We start from the raw sequence: 24,283 nt of genomic DNA on the forward strand, positions 1-24,283 counted from the left end.
CAGAGAAGCGTTAAGTTTGCACCCGTCTCACAGATGAGCAGACTGATCCTCACAGAAGCAGTGCCTGAGGTGAGGCATGGGTGGGATAGGAGCGTGGGTCTGGCAGGCACCTGTAGAGATGGAGAACAAGGAGCATGGGCAGGACAGTACCAGGAGTGTGAGCATGGCTTTGCCCTTCCTGGGTTCCAGCGTGACTCCCCACAGCTGGGTGAGCCTGGGCAGGGGACTGGTTCTCTCAATGTCTCACCTGTTACTTCAGGGAATCACAGGAGTCCTGGTTGGGTCTCCCCCAAGTGAGGTACACGCCACAGGCCTCTTAGCTCACACAGCCACTGTGACTGTCATCTGAGCGGTGGCCTGCAAGGAGGGGGGGGCTCTGATGATCTGATCGTTTCCATGGTGCCTTCCGTCCAGGGTTCTGGTTTCTCTTGCTTCCCTCTGTGGTTGCATGGGGGCGGGGACAGGGCCCTTGTGTGTCTGGCCCCAGGCTCCCTGTGTCCTAAGGGCAGCTAGCCGTTACCTTGTGTGGAAATGGCTGGTGCTGTGGTTGTGTTGTTTTAACGAAAGCAGGGGAAAGTTTCAGTGGTTTGGGGGGAGAACCTGTTCCCTTGTACGATCCAGCCATTTAAGCTGTGCTGGCACTTTAAGCAGCCCAGAAACACACCCACCCTCATCACCCTAGAAACCAGACTCGGTGCTGGCTCAGTTCCCTCCTGAGCGTGGTGTTCTTGAGGCTCAGTGGCAGCGTGTGTCCTTGCACCCTTCCCTTGTTTGGTTAGGTTCTCAGCAGGCAGTCTGTGCAGCCTTGAACTTGTGTTCCGCCTGCCTCAGCCTCCTCCGCTAGGATCCCAGGCAGGCGCCACCACGCCACGACTTCTCAAGTGCCTGGGACTGCAGGTTGGACCCCGGACCCACTGACCTCCTTTCCTTTTGAAAAGTGTTATTGTGTGTCCACACAACTTTGTGGAGTCAGTTCTGTCCTTCCACATTTCTGTGGGTTCTGGGAATTGAACTCAGATCTCCGGGCTTACACACATGTGCCTTTTCCTGCTCAGCCATCTCCCCAGCCCCTCCATCCCTTTGAACTCATCCTGCCCCAAATCTTTATTTTTATTTATTTATTTTTTTTTGATAGTATAGTGGCACTCATCACTCCAGGACAGCTCTCCTGAGCGTGTCCTTCCAAACTGGGCTCTGCTAAATGTAAAAGGTGACTGCGCCCAGCAACCAGCTCCTGTTTGGCTAGATGCCACCAGTTCAGCTACGAGGGAGGGGCAGGAAGCCACCCAGGGGTGGTGAGAACAGGAGCGATCTGGTCACCTGCTTCTGCTTGCGTCTGGAGCCTGAGGTCCCTCTCCTGTGAGGGGAAGCCAGGATGGGACAAGGGACTGTTTGTGGAACCTCCCAACTCAAACAGCCTCAGCTGCCAACCCCAGTCTGTTCCAGTGTCGCAACCCCTACTAATGTCCTCAGGTGTGTGTGTGTGTGTGTGCGCGCGCTTTAATCAGCCGACCCTTCCCCATCCTGAGCATTCTTTCTTGTCCCCTGGAGTACTGGGCTGTGCCCTAGGTCCCTCGAAAGGTCACTGCCATGGAAGAGGCACAGGCAACCTCAGTGGAGGTTGGGCCCTGCGCCTGCACCCCGCCCGGGCCTGTAGCCGCCGGTGGGTGGGCTTCATGTCTTTATTGAAGTGAAGCCCACACCTTGCAGCTCAGTCGTTAATGTGCAGGGCAGTGTTGGTGTCTCTCCTGAGTTGTGTATCCAGAATATTTGTCACCCAAGAGAAACCTGTCCCCTTAGGGGTCATCTGGCTCTCTCAACCCTGGGCCACCCCTCTCCTGCTTTTTGCCGCATGGACTCAGCCTATCCTAGACATAATTTTATTGGAATCATGGTCTTTCTCTGCCAGTGCCTTGCCAGCAACATCAGTGTTAGGGGTCATCCTCCTGGAGTGGGGGTCAGTGCTCCAGCTCTTTTCTTGGCGGCACAATATTCCCTGTGTGGACAGCCTGCAGTCCACGTACCCCCTTGTCTGGGAGCAGGCATTCGATTGGCCCTCTTTGATTCTCATGTGTTCCTGTGGAGACTGCCCGTGTGGGCTTGTTTCTCTTCGGCACAAGCTAGGAGGTGCCAGGCCACAAAATGCTCAGACAGTCCATTACCTTGAGGCCCTCTGGGCCAGTGCCTTACTGCTGGGGGCCCAGATAAGCCACCTGGAGGCTCCCCGCCTGGATCCTGCAGATCCTGTCTCTGCAATCTGAGTCTGAGGGTCCCACCTACCTTTCAGGTTCTTCCAAGTGACAGGCTCCCTCAGTTCCCCCACCTCACCCAGTCTGTAGGCAGAAGGCCTGAGAGGGTGGGGCTGTTGGGGATGAAGTGACACCACCCTGCCTGTGTCCCACGCCACTGACGATTCTGCTCTTGTGACTTTCTCTCCCGGGTGTCCTGAAATACAGCAAGGAGAACTTCAACAATGTTCCTGACCTGGAGCTCAACCCAATCCGATCCAAAATCGTCCGTGCCTTCTTCGACAACAGGTGGGCCACCTCTGTCCCATTCGCCACCTCCCAAATAATGACACAGAGATTTCTTATTAATTATGAAAGCTCTGCCTATAGCTTAGGCTTGTCCCACCAGCTCTTGCAACTTAAATAAACCCATCCATTTTAATCTACATTTTGCCGTGTGGCTCATCTCTCGGTACTGCCCACACTGCTTCCTAGAAGTCTCCTCCTCTCTCTCCCCGGAAATCCTGCCTATTCTTCCTGCCTAGCTATTGGCCGTTCAGCTTTTCATTACACCAATCACAGCAGTGCAGCTACACACAGTGTACAAATGTCCCACAACCCTGGGAGACATTGGACAGCTCTCCTGGCTCCACTTCTGGGTTAGTCATTGCCAGCAATGGCTGTGTAACAAATGAGTCCAAACATAGCAGGTACTTTGGGTTTTGTTAAGTTTGCATGTGTGCACATGTTCATATATGCAGGTGTGTATATATATATATATATATGTGTGTGTGTGTGTATGCATATATTCGTGTATGCAGGTGCACATGTATGTATACGTGCATGTTTGTGTACACAGGTGTACATGTATATATATGCAAACATGTTCATATATGCAGGTATACATGTATGTATATGTGCACATTTGTGTATGCAGGTTTATGTATGTGTGCGTGTGGAGGCCAGAAGACAACTTTAGCTGGTATTCTCAGGCACTGCCCTTGCTTTTAGACAGGGCTACTCACTGGGATCCTCCTGCCTCCACCTCCCCAAAAGTGGGATAACAGGCACACACTACACCCAAACCCAGCCATGCTTGCCTGACAGGCACTTCACATACTGGACGGGCTTTATACATTTTACTTATGACTCTGGGATGAAGGAACCCAGGGTCTCTCGCTGGGATCTGCCTCCAGTCCCACGCCCAGCATTGACTCCTCATGGCTTCTGGGGGCCAGGAGGCCAGAGTCGGATCTTCCTCCCACATGTGGCCAAGGCTAAGGGCAGGAGGTATTCCCCACAGGCTTACGGCTGAAGACACGGCTCTGTCCCAGCTGGTTGATGATAAGGGTTCTGACCTCTGAACTGAGGGGTCTGTCACTTGATGGTGTTACTGGAAAGTAACTGAGCTAGGCTGGGGCCTAGTTAGTGAAGCATGAACCCTGCAAGGAGGGGCTGTGGCAGGCAGCTCAGGAGAAGATGCTTGGGAACATGTATACAAAGGGCCATGTCGTCATGAGCTTACATCAGTGTGTGTGTGTGCATGTATGTGCACATGTGTGTACACACCACAGAACTCTGTACATGTAAGAGGTCAGAGGAAAGCTGACAGGGGTCAGTTCTTTCACCACGTGGGTCCTGTAGCTTGGATTCAGGTCAGCAGATTAGACCGCAGGCACCTTTACCCACGTCATCTCAAGAGATACTTCCTATGTCCTGAGGTCCTCCCTCCCCTGCTGCCCTCTTAGGAACCTGCGCAAGGGATCCAGTGGCCTGGCCGACGAGATCAACTTCGAGGACTTCCTGACCATCATGTCGTACTTCCGGCCCATCGACACCACCCTGGGCGAGGAGCAAGTGGAGCTGTCCCGGAAGGAGAAGCTGAAATGTGTGTCCCCAAGAGCGCGAGGCTAGGCCATGGGTGGGAGGAGGGGGCCAGCAGGGATGTAGCCTGTGCCCTTACTGCTGTTTAGAGACTGTGCCGTCAGTCTCTAAACAGCAGCGTTGGTGTGGCCTCTCCGAAGTGGCATCTTGGTAGCCTCATAAAAGTTCAGCAGCTTCCGACTTAGGGGGACAGGGCAGGTGGGGGCTGTGGGGTGATGCACTTTAAAGAGACACGAGGTTTTATTTGAGGCCTGGGCTTAGCTGTGCGACCTTGAACCCAGGCACTGGTTGCTGACTGTGAACACGAGTGGCTGTGGGGCTGAGGACTGTGCTGCAGACAGAACCTCACATCTGGGGCTGGGGAGCTGAGTCTGGGGTCCCACACTGCTCCCCACTGGCCTGCTGTGAGCACAGTCTGACAGCCTTCTCCTGAGGCTCCTCCGTAGGTCGCCAGCTCTGGGGAGCATCTAGTGGCCATCCTGGCTGGACTGGGGAAGGACCTCAGGAGTCATTGTCTCCTTCCACCACTGCCATCTTTCTCCTGAGGGCCCTCCCCACTTCCTCAGGCTCCAAGCACTCAGCTATGTTTAGCCCTGGTGAGCACGTGAGGGGCGGGTGGGAACAACCACGCTGCGTTCTCCTGAGTTCCTGTATCACTGCTCAGGAGATGCCCAGAGTCCACCCAGACTGTTTGCTCTGAGTGAGAGTCGTGAAACCAGAGGAATACAGGTCTGAACTGGTTCAGGACCCCTGTCTTAACATGTACAGGACTTGACAGCCCATCTGTGAAATGGACCGTGACAGCCCTGTTCTCACGGGTCATGCTAGGACACTGTGACCAGGAGATACTCAAGATGGTTCTAGGCATTTGGTTCCTGGTGGATGCCAGAGTAGAGTGTGGAGGGGTGCTGGGGTGGCAGGGATCACCCACTCGGCACCTCATCTCCGTGGGGCTGCTGCCAAGGCTGAGAGGCAGCCAGGCCCTCCCTGATAATCTTCTGCCACCCTCAGGATCCACCTAGGACCAGCCAGCAATCAGGATGTGGGCAGTGTGGCTTGGGACCTGGCATTTTAAGATTTAAGATAACACCCAATTGGCTTTGTGCTCGTGAGGTGTCCAGTCCTGTCACATGTCTGAAGTGTAGTGGTGGCAGGCGATGCCGCCAACTCCCATTTTATAGGTGGGAAACTGAGGCTCATGGCATCCCCTAGGAAGAGAGTGGTTGGGCGCCATGGGTGCCCTTCTTCCTAAGGCTTTCCGTCCAGATCTTGCCACAGTGCCTCAGAGCAGGACCCCGGGGAGAAGGGGACCAGGCTCCACGCCTGCCTTTGCCTAACTGGCTGCTATCTCCTCGCTGCCCACAGTTCTGTTCCATATGTACGACTCGGACAGTGACGGCCGCATCACCCTGGAAGAGTATAGAAATGTAAAGTATGCTCCCTTGGCCCTGCCCGGGGCTCCTGGCGCCTCCCCCTCCTGGACCATCGGAATCCCAAGGTCACCAAGTGTCTGCCCCACTGGCAGGTGGTGGAGGAACTTCTTTCTGGAAACCCTCACATTGAGAAGGAGTCAGCTCGATCCATTGCAGATGGAGCCATGATGGAGGCTGCCAGTGTGTGTGTGGGGCAGATGGTGAGCACCCCTGGGGGTACAGGGAGGGAAGGATGGGGATCAGGAGTCCACCAGCAGATTCCCCGCCCCCATGCCCAGTTCCACATCGACTTTCCTGTGGTTGTCGAGGGTCTCAGTTGCAGGAGCCAGGTGTGCCCTGCTTGCTGCGCTAACCTGGGACTGGTGTGGAGCAGGCTCGGAACCCACTGCAGGCTCTCAGTCCCCAGGAGACTGCTGTCCTGGAGATCTGTGTGACTCAGAGAAGGAGAACTCACAGTCTGGGTGGTGCCACTCTTGGTAGCATGGAGCACGGTGTTCCGGGATCATTGGCTCCTCAGTTAGAAAAGTGGGGTGTTCTCAGGCCTCAACATTAGTCTCAGCACCTGTCAACTGTGAAGACCACTGGTGTTGGGGGGCAGCTGAGGGACTGAGTGGGGGCTTGGCCAGATGTGCACACTGGTTCATGGTTTCTGCTTCATTCTATCACTGGGGAAACCAATGCTCAGCCCAAAAGATTCTGTGGCACATGGGACCTTTCCTTGCAGGGTGGGGTGCAGCCCAGCAGCCTCAGGACCGACTAGGGTGGGTAGATGTCACCTCCAGGGGCCTGGGCTTCCAGCAAGCTCTGACCTCCTTGTACCTGTGTTGACAATGGCCTCGGAGTGGAGGCGGCTCTGTGCTGGCTCCCACCCTCTATGTCACTTGCCTGTCACTGAGGATCCTCAGTCCCCAGAGGCAGGGCCGCCTTCCTGGCTTGTACCTACCTGTGCTTCTCTCAGGAGAGGCAATTGACCCCAGTAAAACCTCTGCACTCTGTGTATACTGCCTCAGGGAAGGGCCCTGACCCGATGGGGAGCAGAGCTCCCCCTTGCAACTGGGGCAGAGCCAAACACCCATTTGGTTTGATTACACTCTCCTGTAAATGACTCCCCGTCCCACGCCACTTTCAGCCGGGGACGTCTCTTAATTTGCTGTAGTGAAATTGTTGGCAGCTGGTGCCTGCCTCACAGGTGGGACCCCCAGCAGGGTGGGGACAGAGCCACCAGGAAGCCTGGTACGCGTGCCTATGACGGAGCACACACTGTGCACCAGCCAGATCAGCACAGACCCAGCTCGGGCTGAGCTGTGGGCCAGGGCGGCCGCTGGCTTCCGATGATGGTTAATGCTTCTGACCACACCGCTCACCCAAGACCAGAGAGCCACCCACCATCCCTGCTTTGATACCCTTCCAAAGCCACTTACTGACTCAGGGCGGTGACTCTTTAAGTACCATCTCCAGACCATGTCTGTGCAGGGATCTTGGTGGGGAGGGAGAGGGAGGAGTTGCTAAGTTAGACTTCATCCTGCCTTCGCCAACTCCTAGCCTCCGTCCTTGCCAGCCCCACACTCCTGCTGGACTCCCCACAGCAGGGCGAGTCTATAATTAGCTCCCCTTACCCAGCATGGGAGCCTGGTGCCCTGGAGAAGGGGTGGCCACTTCTCTCTCCCTGAGCGGGATGAACAGAGAGGAATAGCCCCTGGGGACAGGGCAAGCCCAGGCCAGTGGAAAACTGGGGGGGGGGGGGATTAATGAAATGTTTTATGAAACAAACCATAAAAGAACACTGACTCTTGCTCCCAGGAGAGGGTGAAAGGTCACTCTCTCTCCATGCACACTCAGGACCCTGCCCTGTAGGGAACCATTCTTGGCTTCCCCCCTACAGTGCCAGTAGACACACCATGTGTGGGTCTTTGCTGTTGTCTTGGGTCGCTTGTATTTTGGGGGCTCTGGGATTTGAACCAGCGCCCACACACTAAGCTCAGGCTGTACCACCATCTGCCTAGTCCCTGCCTCCACATGCAGTTTCACCAGGTGGCCTTGATTGGACATGGCCTTCTTCCCCTTGGCAGACATATGTCCAAAGGGCAGAGGGGGCTCGGGAGCTGCAAGCACTTGCTCCTTGTAGGGTTACTATTTCTTCTTGGCTGAGTGTACATCTCAGTCTTTCTCTGCCGAGAAGAGAAGGCTAACCACTGGTAGCCACGAAGGGCCGAGCCCTGCTGAAGGACTCTGGGGCAATGTGGGGAAGCCTGAGGGGCTCTACAGTGGTGTCTGCTGTCACAAGGGGATGCTGGGTAAGTTTTGGAGACTTGTTCAGTAGTTCAGGAGGCAAGGCTCAATACTCTTTTAGGGTTTCTTTGTTTCAGAAAACAAGTCATTATAAAACAGTTTTCCACTGGCCTGGGCAGAACCCTGGTACCATCCCTTCTGGTCCCTACAGTAGGAGGGACACAGTGGGAGACTTGCTTTCTCAAGCATGCCAGGCCCCTGGCTGAAGCCACATTCTGTCCCCTGCATCCTGGTTATTACGGTGACTCGCTGGCTTGAGGGTGGCCACAGAGAGCCTTCTATTCCCTTCTCCTTCCCCCAGTGGGCTGTGAGTGTAGATTAGCCCAGAATAGTTCTGTTATCAGTACAGGGAGCTGAGACAGGACCCAGGCTGGCAGGGTGTGACTTGGTGGCTGGACATTTAGGGACGGGGGAGGTGGGCTGTATTGTGAAAGAGGGCCCATGCCTAGGAGTCCACTGTTTCCCCACATGGCACTCCTGGGGGACCCTAGTGGGATGAAGTCTCTACCACTTTTGGGGTTCCAGAAGACTGGCCTTGGCTGGGGACACACGACCCCCCTTTCCAACTCTACCTCTGTGCTCTGGGTGTTTGGAGGAGGCGACCTGTCTCAGCAGAACCTGGACGAATCCCTGGCCACTCACTCCCTGTACAATTTTGTCCTCAGGAACCGGACCAGGTGTATGAGGGGATCACCTTCGAGGACTTTCTGAAGGTGGGTGCCAGGGGAAAAAGACAGGTGGGCCCGGGGATGGGGGTTCCAGGACATCATGAGGACCTTGTGAAGCGGTAGCTGTTGGCAGATCCCAGGTGCCCAACAGGGCTGTTCTATAGGAAGGCCTTGGAAACCATATTAACTGATTCACTTGGCTTTGTGGAGAGGAGGTTGTTGCTGTGTGGCCCGTGATCTCAGGTAGATCAGAGAAGTGAACTTCTCTCCCTTGGGACACTGGCGCCCCTTCCCAGGACAGCAGGGATTCTGGAAGATTCTGGAAACTTCCTGCACCTGGATGAACACAGCATTCTGTACACAGTCTGCTGCAGACAACATGTTGCTGAGTCCTGCCTCCCTAGCACATCCTGATGGGAGTTTTAAGGGGCCACCCACTCGCCTGTCCTCCCTCTTGGGGTGGCATCTGCACCGGTCTTGTGGACAGCCTTCCCTGTCACAAACACACTCTGGCTGCTGCATGACCAAGTTATCTGGAAGCAGGAAGAAGAAAATGCTAAAGTCATCTCTCCAAGGCCTTCAGGGCATGGAGGTGGGCCGGGAGGTTGGGACACAGCCAGCTCCACCAAGGCCTGTGTACGGAGGGAGCCTGGAGCCTCTAGGGTTCGGTTCGCAGAGTCAGGGTCGACCACTGTCCTCTGCCTGCCCCTCTGAGGGAGGTCTGCTGTAGGCCCTCTGCCCCACAGGCAGGCAGTGTAAGCCCTGTCTCTCAGGGAAGGAGGCAGAGGTCAGCAGCTACCACAGGGTGTGTGGTGGGGGAGGCCAGGAGCTGCGAGAGGTGGATTTGTTCAGGCCTGCACTGGGATCTGTTCATCCGGGTACACAATGCAGAATTCTAGGGGCAGAAGGAATATCGAGGGAGGGGTGCAGTTGCTTGGAGTGTGGCTAGGAGGCACACCAGTGTGATCTCAGCTCCTGGGAGGCAGAGGCAGGAGCCCGGGCTGGATAAGAGTCTCGGTGTGACAGGCCAACCTATGCTTTCTCCATGGCTCTTCAGAAGCTAGCTCCTCCCCTTCTCTGTCCCTTCTGTCCCAGGGACTGTGCCCTCTCCCGGAACTTAGCTGAATTCCTCATGGAGTCTGGGATCTTTCTCAGAGCACACCTCGAACTCCCAACAGTTGGGGCTGCTCAGTGTGAAGTGGAACACTATTTCCATGTCCCCGCAGGACCAGTGCAGGGGACCAGGGACACTGGGAAGACTAGCTCCAAGGCTTACCTCACCCTGGGAAGTCCACAGGGGCATCTCTATAGATGCTGAGTGTCAGCTGAGCAGTGCGACACTTCAACATCACAGGGAGACATGTCACCTGCCTGTAGGGTTCTTCTGTCCATGTTCTCACCCTGACTCCCCGCTTGTGCCCCACCATGCCAAGGGACCGGGAGAGGGTGACCTCGGAAGGGACAAGGCTTTGCCCCGTAGGCCAGTGGCCTTGGGACCTGAATGCCCAGGCCCTAACTGGCCAGGATTGCCAGTCTACAGCAGTGTGACTCTGCAGACTGCTCGACCTGAACACAAGTGTGAAGCAGGCAGTCTTCTCCCACGGAGGTTGTGGTGAAACTGGCAGCTTACTTAGTGATGGCTGTCCAATGGAGCGTGCCGTGGAACCACCCCTAATAGTGTGGGTGAGGCCGGTCCTGTCTGAGCCTGGAAAGTGGGGAGTGTGGTGGGCAATCCTGGAATGGCACTGAGGAAAAGGAGGTTCGTAACTGGCATGGGACTGAGCCCCTTGGGGTGTGTGGGTGAGATCAAAGAGCCCGTTCAGCGAGGAACTTGGATTCAGGACTTCATTCTAGCTCGCCATGGTGACCATCTCAGCAAGACCCTGAAAGTCAGAGCCAGAGTAACCAGAAGAGAGAGATGGAACTTGTTCCTTGCTTAGCTCATAGCCTCGGGACCCATCCCGCTTCTCATCGGCACAGTGACTCAGTCGGGGGCAGAGGAAGGCGGGTGGGAGAGCCGAGGACCAGGCAGGTGTCAGGCAGTGGTGGGGATGCCTCCTGATGCCACTCCCTCCGTTCCAGATCTGGCAGGGGATCGACATCGAGACCAAGATGCACATCCGCTTCCTCAACATGGAGACCATTGCCCTCTGCCACTGACCGTGCCAGGGAGGGGGTGGTTGGAAGCTGGGCATGGCCGCAGCCCTTTGCTCAGCCCTTTGCCTAAGCTGCTGTAACAGTTAGCGCCCCTTCACTTATCCTTCCCGTGGGGTGTGGTGTCTGGGACTCTGCTGTTTTTATCTCCAATGATGTCAATAAAGGTTTCCTAATGAGCCTGGCATCCCCGTTCGCCCCTCACGTGCCTTAAAGGATTCTGATCCTTCGTGACATGAGACTGATTCTAAGGAGCAGGCAGAGATTGGTGAGGAAGGACCGACCAACGGATGTTGTCTGCTGGTCCTCGTGTACTATCTGTTTCTCCTTGAAGGATCGGGTATCCACCTGCAGTCTCCACCCAGGGGAAGCTTGGAAAAGCCTGTCTGTGTGGGCAGGTTTCCAGAAGACCTGGAATGCAGGTAATGGGGCTTTCTCAGCACCACCATGGCTGGCGGCTGCTGCCAGCTCCTGACGGTGAACAGCCGCGGTCAGGACAGCCACAGTTCCTCCCGACACCGTGGACCCAGCTGTGAGCCCAGGACACCCCGGTTCCCAGCGCAGACGGAAGTGGAGACCTGAGGTGCCTACCGCAGGTGAGGCGCTCACAGTTCTGCTTGTCACCTTCATTTCAGGACAGACGGGTGGGTGAGGGCGGGGCTGCCAGAGCTGAGGCCACTGTGACGGGGCTGTCCTCACACCACACGGCTGGCTGGTGTTTGCTCTCCAGGTCTGTCTGTTTCAGGATGGTTTGTTCCCTCTGTTGACACTGGGAGGTGGCTTTCTAAACTCTGGGAGACTGGCACCAGCTGCTCTTGGCATGCTTAGTTAGGTTTCTTGTCCACAGCCCAACAGTGAGCATGCTTGGTCTCATTTGTGTAGTCCCAGGCCCTAAGGGCCACAGAGGGCATCTGTGGCAAATCTCCACTCTGTCCCCCACCCTGTTTCCTTTCCACTTCCTTGTCACGTGTCACCTTGGACGTGGCTCTTTGTGCATGTGTGTGCGTGCGCGTGCATGCATGGGAATGCATGCTGGCCAGAAGAGGGGCTCGGATCCTTTGGAGCTGGAGTTGGAGGTGCTGGGAGGGCACCTGGCTTATTACGTGGGTGCCAAGATCCAAACTGGGGTTCTCATGACGGCACAAGTGTTTGTTTTTTTTTTTTTAAAGATTTATTTATTATGTATACAGTATTCTCAGTATTCTGTCTGCATGTATGCCTGCAGGCCAGAAGAGGGCACCAGATCTCATTACAGATGGTTGTGAGTCACCATGTGGTTGCTGGGAATTGAACCCAGGACCCTTGAAAGAGCAGGCAATGCTCTCAACCGCTGAGCCATCTCTCCAGCCCAGCACAAGTGTTCTTAACCACTGAGCTGTCTCACGAGACCCCGTTGTGATGTGTGAGCCTGGGCGTATGTGTGGAGGTCAGAGGACTTTTGAGAGTCAGTTCTTGTCTTCCACCGTGTTGAGGTGGGGTCTCTTCCAGTCTATCTGCTGCAGGCCAGATGAGTCACAGGTTTCTGGGAAGCTTTTCTGTCGCTGCCTCCCACCTCCCACGAGCTCTGGGATGACAGGTGTGGGCCACCACATTTAACTTAAAAACAAAAAGCAAAAACAAAGTATGTCCACGTGAGTTTGCACACACAAGTGTGGGTGCTCCAGAGTGCGTGAGACAGACCTGGAGCTGGAGTTACAGGCAGCTGCGAGCTGCCTGATGCGGGTGCGGGAATTGAACTTCTTTTCAGTTCTAAATATGGGTTCAGGGGATGGAACTCAAGCCATTAGGTTCTTGCAGCAAATGCTTTCACCTCCTGTTGGCCTATTACATGCATTTTAGTTCCGTTGGTTTAGTAAAACAATGGTGTTTGTCGTTACTAGTACAACTGTCCTGCTGCTGCCCAGGGCACAGTGACTCATGCCTGAAGGAACCCCAGCAGCCTCCTCTCTGCCTGTGGGTGCTTGTCGTGCTGATGGCAGGCTGTGTCTCCATGGTGATGTGCCAGCTCCAGTAGCTTCTATGGGTTCATGCTGCTGTCCCCAAGTAAGCTGTCTGAGGAGGTTCTAAGTGGTGGGCTAGTCTTCTCATCAACAGGTGTTCTATTTCACAGATACGAAGGGGCAAGGCAAGTCGGTGACACAAAAGGGAGCCCCAAGCTACTGTTGAGGATGAAGTTCAAATTAGCATTTCATGTTTAAAAGCAAAAATGTGCTATTTGATCAATTACAGGGGTGTAATTGTGTGGAGACTATGCTCAGAGGAATGTGTTAAGATCGCTGTGTGTGGGGGAGACGGGACTGGTTGATTCCTGTCATAACTCAGAGGCGAGGGGGGAGGAGCTGGGGGATCTGCAGGTGCTCTGAACTGCTTGGCAGGCAGGACTGGGCCTGTGACTGGTGCTGGGTCACAGGGCCACCCGTCACCACCACTCATCTCTGGACTGCTGAGGACAGAAGGCGCTGCCAGGGCTGCTCTTCTGAATGCAGGCCTCACCTGGCCACGGCCTGACAAAGCAGCAGGCAGAAACAGATAGAGGGGCTCCTGTCTCCCTGCTCAGAGACAGTGAGAACCCTACAAAGGTGCCCTCCCCACTCCATCCCCCAACTCAGGGGACTTCCTGGCTTCTGTAGGGCCTGCGGGCTCAGTGGGCAGCCATCACCTTGGCATCTAATGGCCTGGGTTTCCCGAGACTCCCCATTTGTCTCAGTGTGTCCTTCTCGACAAAGGCAGTTCATGAATGTAGAATGTTTTCATAAATAATGGATCGCCGTCCCAGCCCACGCCGGGAGTTCTAGTCGAGAAGACGCTGCTGTGATGGACGGGTGTCAAACGTGCTTGTGCGTGCTGCCCGCTGACGGCCTGCTAATGTCTTTGAAACCCTGGGCACGGCTAATCCAAACAGCTAATTAAAATGAGACCGACTCACTGGGAGCACGGTCCTCCAGGCACACAGGTGTGCTCATCTGCTCACAATCGCCAGGACCAGGCTCAGCTGGGCCCCGTTCCCACTGCAGAACTCACCTGGGGCACTACCGCTTTGTTCCCAGCATGCTCTGCGCCAGGCTTGCTCTGTGATAGGTGGGCAGGAGGAGGATCATGAACTGGCATAAATCGGCTCCCACGGAAGCGGAAGCGGAAGCGCAGACTGATCCCTTAGTGCCCCGTTGGGGGTTCTGCCCTTGGAGCAACAAGAGCTGAAGGCCACTGCCCTGGGCCCAGTCCTGCCATGTGGGCTGAGTGGTCTGCAGGTAAGGGAGGAAGTGGGTGCATTGTTACCTGCAGGACTGCTGGGATACCCGGCCACAGTGCAGCCAGGCCGCCCACCCCTGTGGGAACATGAACCAGATGAGGTGCCCAGCCAGCAGCGTGAAGCAGGTACGTACTGAGATCTTTTTGGGGACAAGTGAGTGTGTGCAAGCTGTCAGGCATACTAGTGATCATCAGAAACTGTGGCAACCAACCAGGTGGAAGCCGAAGTCACATGTCTGAGGGTGCCGGTGAGCAGGGGCTGTGAGGCCCACGGGCTGTGTGTGGAGCTGGGTCCTCAGGTGGAAGCGGGAGTCACATGTCTGAGGGTGCCCATGGGCTGTGTTTGGAGCTGGGTCCTCAGGTGGGCGGAGGTCTGGTGGGCTCTTTATGTTCTTTATGACCAGGCTCAGTTCTGCTGAGCTGGAAGCGGCCCAAGTAGGCGGATGGAGAGGCAGAAATGTCCTTGCCTGCCATGACCTTGAGGAGCTGTTGGAACCAGGCCACTCTCCATGGCACCTTTGTCTCTGCCACAGCTGGATAAACGCCAGCAGGGCTTGGTGTACGAACAGTCACAGGAGGGCTCAGAACCCCGGCTAGGGCAGGGCAGCAAGCCAGCAAGGGGCAGGCTTGTCTTCCCAGGAAAATGGTGGCACTCTAAGGGCCCCTGCAGTGGGTAGCAAGGCTGAGGGGTGGGTGTCCTGGGAAGAGCAGCTGTGATGGCAAGGCTCAGCTGGGCACGGGCAGGAGTTCCTTTCCCTTTCCAGGGTGAAGCTCCCTGGTGCAAAGCAGGAGGCAGCATCAAGAGGCTGAGCCCAGGCCGGTGCCCGGACCTGCCGCAGTAGCCAGGTAACCATCTGGGCTGGATGTGTGGCCACAATGCCATGGTCCGTGCCATCTGCTGCTTCAAGCAAGAGCTCATAAGGAGCGGTGTCCCTGTCTGAGCCACTATCTTGGGGCAGTTATCAACTGAAAGCTCCTTCACTAGGGGAGGTGGTTCTCAGCTCCAAGCAAACAGCTTGTGGTACGACCATGTGCCATTTAACTAGTGGACTGGGCATGCCACCCCCTTGTGGAAGGGCTGTGAGCTTACAGTGGGGACTCAGCGCTTTGTCCCGGGGTTGCTGGCTTTCCAGTTCAGGAAAAATGGAAACCCCACTGCTGGGGAAGGTTGGTAATTCTGTTGCTCTGGGAACTGCTGTCTGGGCTTCTGTAGAAGCAGGGCTGCTCATGGCCTCCATGGACAGCCAGCCCAGCCAAAGAGGACACACTCTTCCCAGACCAGACCTCTGTGCTGCCAGCACCGGGCGCCCTCCAGGAGCAGCAAACACGGCCACGGCCGAGTCCAGAACCTTTAATAACAGCAGACATGGCGCGTAGGGCAAAAGGCGAGCTACAGGGGCGCGTCCTGGTGTCTCCTGGCTTCTGAGCAGATGCTTGGCAGCAACCCCAGAAGCCGTGGGGAGATCTGATAGGTCTGCTGGGGGGGGGGGTCCCAGGGGGCTAGCTGACAGTCGGGACCACCCAGAGCTGCTGTGAGGAGCCATGTCCCTAAGCGCCCTGCATGAAGCCACCCCAGCTGCTGGCAGGTGTGCCATCTTCACTCCAGTCACCTCTGCAGCAGCTCTCCAAGGGCTTCCTGCTCATGCGGTGCTGACTGACAGGTTTCTCCAGTATTCCGGCTGTAGAGAAGGCCTAGCAAGACCGGGCCAGCAGGGGGCACCAGCCCAGCAAGAGAGAGAGCTGCTGCCTGCTGGCCCTCTGATGTGTGGTTCATATCAGATGATGGGGGGGGGGGGGAGGGGCTGCAAGGAGGCCGCGCTCAGCTTCAGCTAGACAGTGGATGTCTGGGGCCTGACTGTTTTGAGCTGGGAAAGCTTCATGCCACAAAAGCACATACTGGCGGGAGGTGTGTCTCAGTGGGAGTGCCCTTACCTAGCAGGCATCTGAGGCCCCAGGTTTCATCCCCAGCACCAGGAAACAAGACCAAGCCCCTCTAGGCCCAGGAACCATGAGTACCTCAGTGCTGGTCTCAGTGTTACTCTGGCTAGAGGTGGGTCAGCCCCCCTCATGTCCTGTTTTCAACCGCCTTGGTCTCCAGAGCACAAAGCTTCCCCACCCCCATGGCTTTCTGCCATCTGCAGACCCAGTGTGGCGTGTCCTGGGCCACCTGCCTACCATGCTGCTTCTGGCTGGTACCCGCTGGGTAGGACTCTGCCTGGTCTCTGTACAGGCATGCCGGTGCCTGGTCCATGGGAATTCTGAAGCACTGTGCACACAAGTGCTTTCCCTGACTGGCTCTTGTGGCCACTGTGGATCTGCCTGAACATTCTGCAGGCAGAGTGGGTGAGCTGTGGGTGCTGAGGGAAGAGGTACCGCCAGCCAGGTTTGGGAACTGAGCTCCCCAACCCCATCCCCAGGGAGTGGCCCTTTTCTCCCCAGGGAAGGATGGATGTTTCCTTCCCAGCATGTACTGAAGAGAGCAGCAGGTGAATGGAGCAGTCCTCACAGGTGAGGGTCTGTAATGAGGGGCTGTGAGAACCACAGAGGGCGGCTGGACTAGGTGGGGTCGGGAGACCACTCTGAGCGCTCGCCTACACTGAGGCTCTGGTCCCACCCTCAGCACGGCACACAGACCAGTGAGTGTGGAAAAGCTCCTGTCACAGGCTGAGGTGGAGGAGCAGCTTCTGGTGTCCCCAGGTGGAAGGAGAGCAGCATATGCTGTGTGGGTGGTCCAGAAGCAGCGCGGCTGTGTGGCTGCGGCCTAGGAGAGCACTGCCCCCAACTCCCACTGTGTGGGGAGCTTCCTCAGCTCTAGCGTCCATAAACTGCCTAAACACTGTCATAGGGGAAAGACAGTGCTAGGTCATAGCTGTACCCAGCCATGGTGTCACAAGGAGAGCGGCAGACAGGAAGAGGGCTCTGAAAGGCCAGCTGGTCCACTGCAAACTCATAGGCATGGATCAGGCCACGATGCCTACAGGAAGCAGAGATGAACACCAGTCAGCAAGGCTGCTGTGGCACAGGCATGCAGTCGAGGCTAGCCCTCCGTTGTGACAGTATGTCGAGGTTAGCCCTCCGTCATGACAGTGTGTCGAGGCTAGCCCCCCGTCGTGACAGTGTGTGCGCGGAGCCCACACTGTCAGAGACGCAGATGCCACGACTAAGGTGAGCAGGGAGCCCCAAGAGACAATGTTTAAGGAGAGGCATCTGATGGGCTCAGCACGGAGGACTCGCCTCTCCGTCAAGCTGATACTGCGGCCCTGTTCTGCCCCAGATGCAGGAGCAGCTGCAGAATGCTCCAGACAGACACTCAGTGCGTGCTTCCGGTCGACAGCAGTCACTGTGTACCCAATTCCCACAGAAACAGGGCCCATGGTCGGTGCTGAGTGGAGTATGTAACTGGGAATGGGGGGGGGGGTACTGATGAGCCACACTAATTTCTCAGGACGTGCCCAAACCCTCACTCACCTCCTGTGGCAGGCAAAGTTGTCCATGTCGGAGTTGCGCACCACCTTCTCATAGGGCACGTTGGCAGTGATCAGGCTGTGGCTATTGAAGGAGACGTGGCGCACAGGGTGCCTGGAGCCATGGGGAAGAACACTGTAAGGCTGGAGCAGCCTGCCCTGACTGTGCACCCTGGAACTCTCTAGGCCAACTTTCCATTATGACGAAGCAGACACGAGCCAAGCCTTTGTCTGCCTCCATTTTGCATACACCTGCACCCTTTACACATTTCAACCAACTGCTTCAAGTTGGTGTGTCTGGAATATAAGGATGGTTGATGTAGCCAACAGAAGTGATGGCTACAACTGATAGTCACGCTGTGATCCAGGAGACTTTGTCTCCTGGAAATGGGTGCTCGTCCTCAGAGGTTCCAAACCAGCTCTGAGGTGAGGTGGCTCTGTACCTCTGCAGAAAGGAGTCCCATGCCACCCCAACTGGGGCTGACTGAGGCCACTGGAGAGCAGGCCTTCTGGCTGGAGGGCAGCAGGAGAGCGATAAAGGAAGGGCTCGGTGAGGGAAGGCAGGCTGAGGTGCTCAGACAAGCAGCGGGACCAGAGCTGGGTGCTGACCAGGACTCTTGCAAGAGAAAGCCCCACTTCCCTGGGCCTCCCTCGAGTGCTGGAAAGATATGCTGGGCGTGGGCATCCTGAAAGGGCCACTGCAGAAGCCCAGGAAGGACGGTGCTGTCCTGGAGGTGAGGAGCACCAGCTCTCTACTGGCTTTCCTGAAACTGGGGCAATGCTGGAGTCTAGTGTGGGAGTTTGCGCTGCCCTTTGGCGCCATCTGGTGGCACTATGGTGCATCACCATGGACGTTAGGGAAGGGTGGGTTAAGAGCCGTGTGGTACCTCTGGAGTCTGATAAAAGCTGTTGGTCAGAGAATTCACCAACCTGTAAACCTAAAAAATGAAGGCAAAGGTAGAGCTGCCTTGACTTTCCATCTGGTGGGAGAGGACATGTTATGCTCTTCCGCCGTGCACTTCCACAGCACCACACTCTACAGAGCAGCCGAAGCTCAGCTAGACAGGACTCTGGGGCCCGTGAGCGGTGGAGAGGCAGGCCCACAGGAGCAACCTTACCAGGAGGCACCAGTCAGTCTCCTCTGCTCAAGGCTACACGAGCTGCCTTAGCTGGCGCTACTCAAATTGCACACTGTGTGCCCATCTTCATAGTGAGAGAAGGGGCAAGCCACACACCTGGACACATGACAACCCATCCGCCTTCACACTGGAAATTATTCTCGCCAGGCTGGCTTCCTCCTCCAGATTCCTCGTAACTAAATGAAGGAATCTACAGTAACCACATAGCTGTGGAAAGGTTCACTCTTAAGAAACTAGGACGCTCAGCAAGGCCGCGTGTTACTCAGGGCGATATTAATGGGGAAGGCCTGGACTTTCTAGGTCTCCTCTCCTGCAAAGGTGCTTTCAGGAAGGTGGCAGCGTGGGCACAGGTGGCCTGGGGACGCCCACACACCGCAGACCAGCTTACCTGGAGTGAACCTCCCACAGCTTCTGGTTCATGCGGTAATCCCACACGGACACCAGCCCCTCCTCGCCCCCGCTGACAATCTTCCAGTCGTCCATCTGGACTGCGGACACCCCCAGCTGGTGGGCAGACAGTGACAGGGCGGTGTTGTCGCTGCGGAGATCATGGAGCCTGACCCTGCAAGATGCAAGAAGAGCACCAGGAGGAGAGGGTTAGTGAGGAAGCCTGCAGCCCCACCTGCTTCAGCTGTCCATGGGGCTCCCCTGTGGGGCTGACCAGCTATAACAGGACAGGCTCTGCCTTATGATCAGACAAACCCGACGCAGGCCCTGTGCACGGTCCCAAACGTCATCTACAAGATGCACACACTCGCCGCTTCCAGTGTCCTGGGGGTCATTTTAATCTCGAGGCCATGCCTCACTCACTCCCCAGGCCTGCAGGCATCACGGAAAACTTGCCTTTTGCTTAAAGTAAGCATCTGCCTGTCAGTGTGTGGTCCCTGGGTACAACCTGAAGCATGTGGCCAGTGCAGTTCTGTGCCAGAAAAGTTGACTTCGGGACAAATTTTATCAAAGCCATGGGATCTAACTTCCTTTTTACAGACAGCACGTTTTATGGATTTTAAAATCTGCTTCCCTGGTCTCTATAATCTCCCCAGCTTTTCTGTTTGAGTTCATTTTTTTAAATCTGCAAAATTGAAAATTTAGATGAATAAGTGACTTTCTAGGAAAGAACAGATTAAGTGATAAAGAGCAACGGGCAAGGGCTGACCAGGTGTGTAAGGGGCAGCTGCCTACAAGGGCTCTGATGTCAGCACAACTAACATCAGGCAGACAACCGAGCGTCTCCGCAGCAACAGGACCACAGGAAGTCCCTGGAGACTAGCTGAGCTACCACGTACTGCACACAGAAGAAACCCGCAGTCAGCTCCACGAGGGCTGGAGCAAGCCCCCTGCTCCAACAGGAAGCCTCCAGACAGCCAGGCTCAACAGCAATGGTGAATGCACTTAAGATCAGGAATGACACCAGGAGAAAGAGCAACTTATCCATATTAATATGCGTGTACCGCATGTGTGCAGTGCCTGCAGAACAGAGGAGGCCACGAGATCCTCTGGGACTGGAGTAACAGTTACTACTTGTCATATGGGTGCTAGGAATTAGATCAGGTCCTCTGCAAGAACAGTCTGTGCTGTTCACCGCTGAGCTACCTCTCCAGCCCCAACAGCTAATTTTGTATAGACAACCACTAATTGTAAGAAACAGAGTCAGGGAGCTGGAGAGATGGTTCTGCAGTGAAAGCAGGGATTGCTGGGGAGAGGACCTGAGTCTGTTGTCTGCCCGACGTGGGTGCTAGGAACCAAACACCTGTAACTCCAGCTGCTGGGGTCCCAGTGCCCTCTTCTGACCTCTGGGCACCATACGATCTTAAATGGACTTCAGTTTTATGAAAACAGTGTCAGTATGCTGTGTTTTCTCAACTCAGAGCTGAGTTACACATAATACCAGCTACCTGAGAGGCTGAGGCAGGAGGATTACAAGTTTCAGGCCACCCTCAACAGCTAAGTGATATTCTGTGTCGAATAAAAATGTGCCTGGAATGTAGCTTGGTGGGCGAGCTCTTGCCTGACCAGCGGAGGAAGGACTGCTAGAGTCTGATGCTGGTCTGCGCTGTGCAGCAAATCTTGTTTCAAAAAAATAAATGATTGGGAGGGGGCTTCTTAAACATAAGACTCACACGCCACCCTAAAAAGATGTACAAGATCTTCAGATGATGAATGAAGTCTGCAGCAGAGGCCCCTTCCTCACCGGTTCCTCCAAGTTCACAGTGAGAGGAAAGGAAAGGCAAGGAGCACCTCTTGAGTATACTGTGTCCAAGTCTACCAGTCGTAAGAAGTAAAAATGGATGCTACCCCTAGATCACCTCTCTTCAGCAAAAACAGAGCCTGTTACACACCTCATACCCTGGGCCTGATGGTGAGACCCACGGCTAGGCTGGACTGGCTTAGAAGGCATTTCCACTTGGGTGTTTCCAGAGTGGACACATTCGGCCACCACTGCTTTCCACCTTGATAGACCATAGCTTCAAACCCTGAACTCAAACTCTTAAGCTGTTTCTGTCACCAAAATGAGAAAACATGATGAATACAGTAAGGACACTCAGGCTCCTGTGGGCTCGCCCCGTGTGCTCATCAACACAGCCCAAGGACAGGTTTTGGTTTCAGACAGCTTGGGCAGCCTCCCCCTACACCACCTAATGTGGTAAAAACAACACTAACACCCTTTACTGCTCTGCTGGGCTCGGGAGCTGCCTCTCCACTGCCCACTGCCATGAGAATGGCAGAGCGTTTAGAGCGGAGCAGCTGTGTGTGTGTGTGGGAGGGGGGCTGCTGCCCTCAGTCCACACTGCAGCAGCAAGGAGCCATGCAACACCTTGACTCTTGCTTCAAAACAAGCATGCATCTTCCAGAATGAAGACACAGACCCTGAACATGAACTTCACGAGAAGGCAAGAAGGAGCACAGCATGACCAGCAGCGAGCAACACAGAGCACAGGTGCATCACACCTAAAGAAGGTCCTGGAGAAAAATGGGCTGATAATGCTCAGGGGTTAGTGCTAGTCAACACTATCCCAATAAAAACTACATTCTGGAAACTGTCATCTTAACAACGGGAGCATACAAAGAAGTCTTCAGCAGCCTGGGGGAGAAGGAATTACCTGTTGAGAAATGATCACTAGACTTCCAGGGAGGTTAGAGGCAGCGTTAGAGATGCCATGAATTTGAACGACTGCATCACATCAGGCAGCCCCAGGACACGCCAACAGCGGAGCACCGGCGGACACTCACTCAAAGCTTTACCTGTCAGCAGGTGACATGTCTACACCATCTGCAGAGGGGCCAGGGGGACAAGAACTGCTCAGCTGAGGCAGAGGTCACGGGCCAGTCCTCCTGAAGTGTGAGCAGGTGTGTGTGGCGACAGGCAGCTGTCACGGGGCTGGGCGCGCTGAGGCCCCTATAGCACTTGCTTTTAGGTGCGGAGCATGCTTCCTATCAACACGGTTCAGAAGTTAAATGCTAACAGCAGATCTTTGGGAAGAGAGGTGGGGATGCAACCAAAGCCTCCAGGTAGGTTTCTGCTTTATTCCAGATGTGACTACGCTGTTTAAAAATCAAGCCTCAGAGAGTGTTGGCTCCACCCTGGTGCGCACAAATACACACACCTGATTTGTTTCAGACTGTTTCATAGCTAGTGATAAGTAGGTATAACATGGAACCACAGGAGTTGGGCATCGTGGTACAATCTAGGGAAGAAAAGGCACAGGACCAGGAGTTCTGGTCGTTCTCGACTGCATAGCTGTAACAAAGCAAGGTCAAGAAAACCTGTTGTAAAAACACTACCACCACTGACAAACAACCAAACAACGACAATCACAGTCTTGGGATGCAGAATCAAGGCCACACGGCAAGATGGCAGTGCAGGCTATGGCTACAAGTGCCACTCACTCCCTGTCTCCAGCGAGGGAGCTCTAAGTGCACACAGCTGCTTGTCCTCAGGCCTCTGGAGGCCGAGAGACCCAAGGCTGTGGGGCATCCAGGAGGGAGCCTGGGGCTGGAGCCCAGCATGGGCTTTTGAAAAGATGGGGGTGGAGTGTGAGCTGGCTAGCTGGGTCTATCAAGAGCCCCTCTGTGAGTGTTTACAGTGTGGCTATAACACACGGACACGGGTAAACACATTTGGTCCCTTAGTTCAAAGTTTGCCGTCTGTTTCTCTACTGTGTTTAGAAGCAGCATGATGGTGTCAGATGAAGACAGCAACACCAGAGACTGCAGCAGCTCCGGTTCACTAGGGAAACAGAAACCACCCTGAGGAAGACCAGTCTTCTGACATCTGGCTTCTTGTCTCACATAGAACTGAGTCCTGTCCACCCAAGCCATCAAATTCACATTAGGAAGCAGGTATCAGCCCAGAGCATCTGACAAAGTGCAGTACCAGCCCTAAAGGCAGCATGCCCTGGCAGAGCCGGCAGCCTCAGCACTCAAACCGCAGATTCCACGCTGGGAAACAGGTAGCCTAGCAAATGGGTGGAGATGTGCCAGGCTGACCGATTCCAGGGACAAGAAGGGGCCAATGGTAGACACTGCGAAGCCTCATCCAGTGAGTATCACCAACTTTGCTTGCTTGAAAAAAATAATTGGTCCTGAAAAGCTATAATTGTCTTATGTTTAATATTCATGGATGGGCTTGGAGGCCAGCCCTAGCAGCACACCCCCCCCCCCCCCCCCCCCCCGCAGCATTCACTAATGAAAACCGCACCATAGGAGGCAGCTTTAGCCGGCCAATTAAAACAAAAGACACCAGAACCTTCCAAAGACTCCAGCAGAGGAGCATCCATCAGATGGGCAGGAAAACGCGCTGGAACGGAGAGGGAGGCACGCTCTGGTTGGTCCTGTGCTAAGAGCTTTGAATAACTCATTATAAACACTTGCAGATGGAGGTGAGCGCTATGTGCGCGCCCTGCACGCGCCCTGGCAGCAGGCACCACACACAAGCACACCACAACTTTCTATGTGCTGGGCAGGAAGGAAGCGAGAAGACTCTAATTGGGGGGTCACACCTTGGGGCGTGTTTCCTACTGGTTTGGACTCCACAGTCCCGTATGATAACAAGGAGACTGTGCTGGCAAATCTGGCAGCGGCCAGGACTCTGGGTTGGCTGTTCTTCAGAAGAACGCAACCTTGGCTACAGTCAGATCCAGAAAATAAAGGTAAATGCATGGAAATCATTAACACACAAGCATTTTAAAATTATTACTAAATCTTAATTGGGGAAAACTGGTATTTTTTTAAAGGTTAGTGCACACTTCCGCCTGACCTCGCTGTCCCCAAGCTGTGGAGGAAGGCTGCTCATAGGTGTATATACAGAATCCACGCCTCACTCACAGCACTGAAGCCAGCCTTCTGAGAGCGTGCATCTTAATAGCAACGGGAAACACATGTTAGATTGCATGGCATATCCAGTTTTGTCCAGCTGGGCTAAGCTTAGCATGTTCTGTGGCAAACCATCATTGCGGTGTTGAGGTTTCCACATGAAATACAAGCAGCTGTCCCTTTCGGGTGATCCCCGAAGCTCTTAGCACCTGATTCCTCCAGGAATCTTCTAAACCCTAAGCTCTGCGGCTCACAAAAAGCCAGCCTGGGACAGCACTGATGGCCAAAGCAGAAGCTGAAGCACAGACACTTGTAGCTGATATTTCCACTTTGACTCTGCAGTGACCCTGCAGGAGAACACTCAGGGCAAGCCTGGTGACCGAGTGTCATCCTTAGAACCTTGGTAAGAGTGGTCGGAGAGAACCCATGTCACAGCTGTCTGTGTGCACATACGTGCACACG

General features: G+C 55.0%; 2 protein-coding genes across 2 annotated transcripts in view; one reads left to right on the forward strand and one right to left on the reverse strand.

Moving 5' to 3' along the window:
* The window catches only part of Tesc (tescalcin), a 28,488-nt gene extending 17,653 nt beyond the window's left edge, over nucleotides 1–10,835 (forward strand). Inside the window, exons 3-8 of the mRNA XM_038346303.1 lie at nucleotides 2,457–2,537; nucleotides 3,977–4,116; nucleotides 5,478–5,539; nucleotides 5,638–5,745; nucleotides 8,500–8,547; nucleotides 10,585–10,835. Coding sequence (XP_038202231.1) covers nucleotides 2,457–2,537; nucleotides 3,977–4,116; nucleotides 5,478–5,539; nucleotides 5,638–5,745; nucleotides 8,500–8,547; nucleotides 10,585–10,662 — 517 coding nt within the window. The 3' untranslated portion in view covers nucleotides 10,663–10,835. The remainder of the gene's footprint in view (nucleotides 1–2,456; nucleotides 2,538–3,976; nucleotides 4,117–5,477; nucleotides 5,540–5,637; nucleotides 5,746–8,499; nucleotides 8,548–10,584) is intronic.
* A 4,405-nt stretch (nucleotides 10,836–15,240) lies between these two features.
* The window catches only part of Fbxw8 (F-box and WD repeat domain containing 8), a 98,004-nt gene continuing 88,961 nt past the window's right edge, over nucleotides 15,241–24,283 (reverse strand). Inside the window, exons 9-11 of the mRNA XM_038346305.2 lie at nucleotides 18,897–19,070; nucleotides 17,374–17,484; nucleotides 15,241–16,879 (exon numbers count right to left, since the gene is read on the reverse strand). Of these exons, the coding sequence (XP_038202233.1) occupies nucleotides 16,735–16,879; nucleotides 17,374–17,484; nucleotides 18,897–19,070 (430 nt within the window). The 3' untranslated portion in view covers nucleotides 15,241–16,734. The remainder of the gene's footprint in view (nucleotides 16,880–17,373; nucleotides 17,485–18,896; nucleotides 19,071–24,283) is intronic.

This window comes from Arvicola amphibius, chromosome 10, assembly GCF_903992535.2.
Source record: "Arvicola amphibius chromosome 10, mArvAmp1.2, whole genome shotgun sequence".
NCBI lineage: Eukaryota > Metazoa > Chordata > Mammalia > Rodentia > Cricetidae > Arvicola > Arvicola amphibius.